The 7,928-nt window shown below is 36.1% G+C and overlaps 1 protein-coding gene across 2 annotated transcripts in view; it reads left to right on the forward strand.

Annotated features, from left to right (window-relative positions):
- Window positions 1–7,037, forward strand: part of LOC113810158 (peroxisomal membrane protein PEX13) — a 10,096-nt gene extending 3,059 nt beyond the window's left edge. For both annotated transcript variants that reach the window (XM_027361861.2, XM_070141970.1), the window contains exons 2-7: window positions 185–463; window positions 1,679–1,795; window positions 2,509–2,639; window positions 3,440–3,708; window positions 4,045–4,243; window positions 5,378–7,037. In XM_027361861.2, the coding sequence (XP_027217662.1) occupies window positions 185–463; window positions 1,679–1,795; window positions 2,509–2,639; window positions 3,440–3,708; window positions 4,045–4,243; window positions 5,378–5,826 (1,444 nt within the window). In that variant the 3' untranslated portion in view covers window positions 5,827–7,037. The remainder of the gene's footprint in view (window positions 1–184; window positions 464–1,678; window positions 1,796–2,508; window positions 2,640–3,439; window positions 3,709–4,044; window positions 4,244–5,377) is intronic.
- Window positions 7,038–7,928: the final 891 nt, after the last annotated feature.

Raw genomic sequence — 7,928 nt, forward strand, 5'->3', positions numbered from 1 at the left:
AAGGCTGGGAAATTCACTAGTGTATTTGAATATTAGCTCTCTGACAGTGTATGGATATTGGTAAATTGATAAATAGATTGATAGATATGATAGCTAATACTTATATATATAGACTGTATGTGTGTATTTATGATATATGTGACTTTTAATAATTGTTTAAACTCACCAGTGAATTCTTTTTCAGATTTGTCACAACGCCTCCACACATGGCCCAGAGTGGAGGCGGTGGAGGAGTCAGTGTCAACAACCTCTCCTCGAACTACCAGCCTCCTCTCCCACCGCGACCCACAAACTATGGAACCAGCACTCCTACCTATCGCGGCTACAATTCCTTTGGCTCATATGGCGGCTTTGGAGGTTCCCCATACTATGGAGGAGGAATGGGAACATTTGGGGGCTATGGCGGGTATGGGGGATACAACCGATTTGGAATGGGAGGGGAGATGGGTCCAGATGAAAATGGGTAAGTGTCCTTTATCATTCCATTGGTTTAGTAGGTCTAAGAAAGAAGTTATAGTCTTTCTGTTTATCTAATAGTTATCTTTGCTTTTTATCATTCAATTATTCTTTGGTTTTGTCATTTGTCTGTATGCTCTTGCATGTACTGTCTATTTTATGTTTCTGGCTCTTTAGTTTTTGCCTTATGTCTCCTCCTACATGAATATCCATATTAATATCCATTTGTTTATATATCTATCTCAGGGTCATTGCCTTGCTGGAGCATAAGAGGCCCTTCCCCCTCCTTTTTCAGTGGTCCCTCAGTTTTACTGCTTGTCTCATCCCAATTTCCTGAAATGCATGATTCACTGAGCCCTCCTCTCTTTTCTCAAGTATTGTATCTTCCAACAGTATCATCATGAACTGGTCCCCCTTTATGTCCATTTATCCCTCTTGTCTAATGATCAATCTTTTTTATTTTTATTTTGGTAGTTATTTATTTTGGGATTGTCTCTGAAGGAAAAGTTGAACAGCATAGCAAGTTTTTTCTTATTTGCATATTATTCCTATTTCATTGGTTAAAAGGGACAATAAAGACAGTAGTTTAAATGAGCAGAGCTGAATCCCAGTGAAGGATGGGCATTACATGATTTTCAGCTGAAGTCATATACGAATTTGAGTGATCTTTTATATATAAAATAATTAGGTGTGTTAGTATGTCAACAGGACTATATTACACTAGATTAGATGCATTTGCTATCTACTCGGGTGTGGGCAGTCATGATGACAAAGTTTTACATATATTCGACATAGTACAGTATTCTGTGATTACTGTAATTGTATTTGGTAAAATGAAAATTTAAGCCATACATTGTACAAAAGAATATTAAGTTGATATACTTTTGCCACTGTGTTTACATAACAGTGTTCTGTGATTACGGTAATATTACATAGTAAATTTAGGGTATAGTAGGAGTATATCTTCCAGTATATCAGATGAATTGAAATAATCACATAGCTCTTTGTACCTCATGGTAGGTGGTCTGAAAGGCTGTATCACATAAAAGTGTGAGACACCTGGAAATGTAAACATTACTGGGTGTCCTGCCGGTGCGATGCTAGGTCGGAGCTTGCGCTCTGATTTTGTCGCCGGGTGGCACACGGGTAAGTTCCAGAAAAATATTATTTTCGTCTTGAAAATGTATTGTTGCTAGTGTATTAATCACATTGTATTTTTCAGGTTTATACAGGCCGCAGAGGAAAGTTCGAGACAAGCCTTCCAGAGTATAGAAAGTATTGTTCATGCCTTTGGCTCAGTTAGTATGATGCTTGAGTCCACTTACCATGCTGTTCACAGGTAAGATTTTGTTTTGTTTTCTTTCGTTTTATTTTTTGATACTGGATAAAGTTATTTCTTTCGTTTTATTTTTTGATACTGGATGAAAGTTATTGCTTTTAGCAAATTGTTTATTTTGCTTTTATTTATGCAAGTGTTCATTAAAAACTACATAGAAAGTGTTATTTGTAAACTATATGGAAAGGTGACAAAAGGACGCAAGCACCTCTATCAGTGAATATGTTATCTGCCTTTATATAGGTTCTTATGAGGGTTTCTGCCCAAGTACTTTTCATTTCTGACAATATTTCATTATTTTTTTAGCAGTAAGCTTGCTATAGCAAACAAAGACACATACCAAATCAGAATTACAATTACAACAACTAAAACAACAACTAGGACAAAAATGTTTTTCTGGTGTTAGCTAAGGATTCAAAGTGTTTTTTGCAATTTTGAAACTTGATTCCCATATAAACAGATTCCAATTGGAAGCATAAACTCTGCTTGTAATTTGGCTCTATATTGCTCCAACAAAGTCTTTGGATAAGCAGTCTGTTTTTTAGGTACATTTGCCCAATCTGTGGATAGACAATAAAGTTTTGATAATATGACACTGGTGCTGCTGTAAGAAATATACCCTCTTTGTAATTTAGGGCATGTTGTATAGATATATTTCTAAAGCACAATCTGACAAGAAATATACAGAGAAATTATGTTCATTGGTTTATTTGCAGTTCTTTCCGGGCAGTACTTGGAGTAGCAGAGCATTTTTCCAGAATGAAGTCCCACTTTGCTCAGATTTTTTCTGCATTAGCAGTTGTCAGAACTCTGAGATGGCTCTATAGAAAACTTCTGTATATTATTGGTAAGGCTTACATGCTTTTTTATGTACTAAATTTTGATTTTGATAACCTGATGATGCCATTGAGGGCATATGTATTTACATGTATATAGGAAAGGTGGAATAATGCACTACTGCATTGATATGATGAATAAATAATCTCTCCGATTGGGACTCAAACCCTCACTGTTGCAGGCAGGTAACTGGAACATGGAAGTGTATCTCAGTTATTAAGTGTCCGTCTTACAATTACCTGCCTGCTATGGCGAGGGTTTGAGTCCGATTCAGAGAGGTTATTTATACATGTACATATGCCCAGTCCACTGTGGTTTTGTTTTATTGATTTTATTTATGCACAGATAACCCCAGAAGTGCTTAGTCATAAAAGCATAGATTTTAGGTCTACGTGACCTCACCTATTTACCCCTTTTTTGAGTTATTAGAAAGAAGTGTGCATCTATTTACTATTAATATCATTCATATCATCATAATGACATTACTGTAATAAGGATAATAGTAATGGTTATGAAAAAGAAAAATTTCCCCTCAAAATCCAAGAATTGGGTGTATAATCAATTGACATATGTATTACTAAGTGCTTGTGAAATTATTTATGCCTTAACAAAATTTATAAAACAACCACAGCAGACAGTGCATGTACCAGATACCTACAGGTTAATATTCATGAAAGATTTATGACTGATCTGAATATTATTATTGTTGTTACAATATTATTGTTGTTATGATTATTGTTATTTCATCATCATCATCACAAATGATCAGCTACATTATCATAATCTGCTGTTATTTCAATGATTTTAAAGGACTGAGAAGTCAGGACCCAAATTTGGAAGCCATTTGGCACGCTGCAGGAAGTATGCCCCAGTCTCCTGCGGGGCCGCTCACTGAAGCAGACCTCAAAGCCTCCAGGTCTTCTTGGCCAATTGTCATGTTTTTGGCCGTTGTTTTTGGTGGCCCATATCTTATTTGGCGCCTCTTGTCCTCGCTGGCACCAACCGTCAAGTCCAAGACTAAGGCCTGGGTGACAGGGGAGGGAGAACACTATGCTGCTGTTGGTGTTTATAATTTTCAGGTAACATGTGAAAGGAATGGGCTGCATACGTAGTTAATGGTTTTCCATAAATGTTCAGTTGATATTTGGTTCATTGTTAGCCCACATAGTTATACTTAGTTTAAACAGATATGAATAAGGAATGGACGTGCTTCATGTAAAATTTTCCTTTATATTTCATTAGCCAGAATCCAGTGATGAAGCATTATTTAAAAATCTTTCCAAATAAGGAGAATTTGCAGAAATAGATGGTTTTAATTGCTCATGTCATAACTTCTGTTGCATGTTGAATTGGGAAACATTGCTGGATCTTGCAAATAATTATTTTTATAATATACTTTTTCCCCCAATTTTCAGGCTGGAAACCAAAAAGAACTAACCTTCAGTGCGGGCCAATATTTGTTTTTAGCCCCCAAGAATCAGCAGCCCAATGTGCGGGGATGGCTCTTAGCATCAAACAAGAAAAACACTGGTCTAGTCCCAGCCAATTACATCAAGATTTTGGGTCTGCGACAAGGGTCACCTCCAGTCAGTAACAGTGTTTCTAAGCAGCAAGGTAAGGTTACCTTGTGTTTAAGATTCTCTTTCAATTTATTCAGATCAAAAGAGAGGAGAGATTGTTAATAGGTTTGGTTTTCTAAATGTGTGAAAAACAGGTATTAAAAATCTTCAGGTCTAAACCTGTCTCCTAATAAACCTAGTCGTTTGTTTCTAATTTTTTGCCCATAAAAAAGATAACACATCAAGATAATGAGGTGATATTTTTACCACTTGTAGCCCATACTGTTGTGAACTATAGATATTTAGTTGCCCACCACTTTTTCTTATCAAGTACCATTACCAAATGTATGTAGTATTTTGGTATGTAATTGATGCTTCAAGTGACAGTACTGTGGAAAATGATAGCAATCATACATTAGGGGACAACTTGGGGTATTGGCAGCCACCCTATACCGTTTTTCATATTTTTCATACATACAAATCTTACCTCTTGATTCAGTAATTTCTGATGAAAACAGGCCAATAATTGAGCTCATTCATTTTAAGAACATTGTTAATGGAAACAATTGAAGGTTGGAGGGGAATGGTTAGCTAAAGTCAGATAGCTGGGCTATGGAGCTCTGTTCGTCTTCTTTTTTTCATTTTAGTTCTTCTGTGTACTTATTACTCTGTAAAATTCATAATACATTTCTATGCTGACACACAAGGAAGTCACATGCAAGCCATATTTCAAGTGTGCAAAGGCTGGATGATTTGAATTCCTCTTTTTTGTTTGGGGGGTGGGTTCTCTTTGTTTTTCATTATTTGTTCATATCTGTTCATATCTGTATAAAGAGGTAGGTTAGACAAATTCTAAATCATATCAGAAGCATGAAAGAGTGAAAATTCTAGAACAGACAGTTGCAGTAAATCCCTTTTTCCTACAAAAGAAACAAATTTTGGGCCTATAGTTCTCATGTATACATGTATATGCAATTGCCTTTAACTTAGTTTTGACCATGGAAGCCTGTGTCACGCCTAGATGGTCCCCTTAAGAAATTTTATGTAGTTAAAAGGAAATTTGAGTGTTCAGCGTAAGTAACAGCAAGGAAAGTTTCTGACTTGAACTGACCAGTCCGTGAATATAGACAATTAACTATATCGCAGTTTTTGTGTGCTTATGGATTTCTATATTTTTTTCCTTTTTCAGATGGTCAAGGATCTGGGATCACAAGTAATATGGGTAACAGAAGTATAACTTCTGGGATTTCCGGTGTGCCACATTCGGCACTTCCTGCACAGTCCGAAGCTCAAAACTCATCAGATGATTATCATGTAATGGACGTTGGGAAGTTTCAAAAGTTGAGTATGAGTCAACCCACCCAGCAAACTGCTGCAGTACATGAACTGTCAACTCCAACCCCTACTCAGCCACTGGTTTCCCAAGAAAATGAAAAAAGTGAGATACCAGGTGTACATGACAATGGTAATTTTGCTCAGGAATATGCTAGTTATACAGACAGTGCAATGAAAGGACTACCGCAGACAGATATGCCAAACTGTGATGAAGACAAAAGTGTTGATCTGCTTCCGACCACAAGCGATGCAGCTGATGATACCAAAGATGATAGTCAGAAACTACTTGAAAAAACTACTTAATATGATGGGAACTAATGGAATATCATTTATGGCATTAAATCCTAAATATAGTATGGCAGGTATGCTTTGCTATACTGACTAATAATGTTGAGATGTATTATTAAGGTATTAGTGAAAATGTGTTTTCTTGTCTCTCAACTTCCATTTTACATTATTCAGTCTCTAATTATTGCATAATTGGTAATGGCAGACCTGTAATAATGGTTTACATATATTACATGATACTCAGTAGTTAAACCCTAATAGAATCATTATCTTCTAGTCATCAGATGTTTTGCATAGGTGGTTATGTGCACACGCACACAAACTGTGGACACATGGATACACAGAGACACTCCCATACACAGAGATAGAGACAGATAGAGGTAGAGAGAGACAGGCAGAGACATTCACAAAGAGATAGAGAGACAGAGAGATAGAGAGAGTGAGAGAGAGTCATCTATAATCATATAATCAATTGTTACATTAACAATGCCATGTGAGTCTTTTGACATATTTTATTTGTATGTAGAAAATATAGGATTTATGTATATACTATAGTATATGAGGAAGTTTTTTTCTGAACAAACATGATATACAATATAAACACTGAAATGCTGAATAGAAAAAGAAAGAAATGTTCATTAATATTGTTTCATTCTTTAAGCAAATCGTAGGAAATACTTTTGTATTCCATCGTATTAGGTAAGAAAATGGCAAATGACAAGTGAAATAAAGCAGTTCTCAAACTCTTTGTTTTTTTTTTATGAAGGTTGATCATTTGCTCATGTATTCAGTCAAACTCCAGGGGTACAGTGAACCAGTTACAGGGTTTCAACAGAAGTCCTCCAAAATACACTGGAAGAACAAAGAATTTCTACTTGGGCTAATTTTCTTTAGATTTTCTAAATACAAACTTGGATTTTCATGCTGTGTTTTATTTGTTGATAAATTCAAAATAATCTATTTCTGTCAAACTGTAGGGGTTCAGCAATTTTTTTGTTGGTTTTATTAGAGTTCAGTGACGGAACAAAAGGAAATCATTGCTTAATGGAGACCCATCCATTTCTTTCTCAGGTCCTAGATTTTTTATGTCTTTACAACTCATAATTTACTTCCAAATCATGGCTAATGTTTGACAGTTTCACTGCTTATAGTCACAGAAATTAATGGATGGTTTATCAGTAAAAGACAAGAAATATTTGACTATGTAATAAACCTGAAGAATGATATTTATTGGGCTTTTACTTCAGACATCAAGTACATGTTTAGTACATATAAAGATTCTAACTATATTTTTCCCAGAATTAATCACTGTAACACAACCGTATCAATGGTCCTTGGTCCAGGATCCAAACCTTTCCATATTTTATTTTAAATTCTCTCGAAGGTCACCTTACAAACCTCACAGCCTAAGTAATCTAATGACTACCAATTTTTCAACCCCGTAACGATCCTGGCAGACTCTTCCTGGAGTACTTGAAGCCTGGTTCCGAGGCTGGCTTTGCTTCAGGATACTACATTCTGTTAGTCTAATCTGATAATATCCAGCCATGTTCTATGGGCTCAGGTTGGTTAATGCCCTCCCCCAAACAACTTCCCTGCTGCACACCTGGTTATAGATACCTAGCTTGGCCACAGCTTTCATAAGAGGTCCGTAAATTGACGGGACTCTTAATTTTGTGATTTTCCAATCCCCATTGAATTGTATTTCAAGTATATTTATCATGTTCATGTCAAACAGGCCCACCCTTCAGTGTATTATTTTCATTTGTCTTTTCAGGGTCCTCCAAGCATCTAAAGGGCTTTCAAGTCCAAACGGACAACCACAGTGGACAGTGCTGATTATGTATAGGAGGATGGTTCTGTGGTCAAGACCTAGGTCAGGGGTCCCCATACTTTTTAGTCCACTGACCCCTTCATAGAATCTGTAATTTCTCATCAAACCCCTGGCATTTACAAAAATAAATAAATAAATAAATAAATAATAACAATTAAGTAGATGTGTTTCCATATACATATATGAAGGGAACTACATACCAAACTCTGCTTTCCGTATATAACAGTATGGGAAACTATACGAAGGCCAGAAATGCAAATGCCACCGGCATTTATCAACCCCT

The sequence above is a fragment of the Penaeus vannamei genome, chromosome 28 (genome assembly GCF_042767895.1).
Source record: "Penaeus vannamei isolate JL-2024 chromosome 28, ASM4276789v1, whole genome shotgun sequence".
Lineage (NCBI taxonomy): Eukaryota > Metazoa > Arthropoda > Malacostraca > Decapoda > Penaeidae > Penaeus > Penaeus vannamei.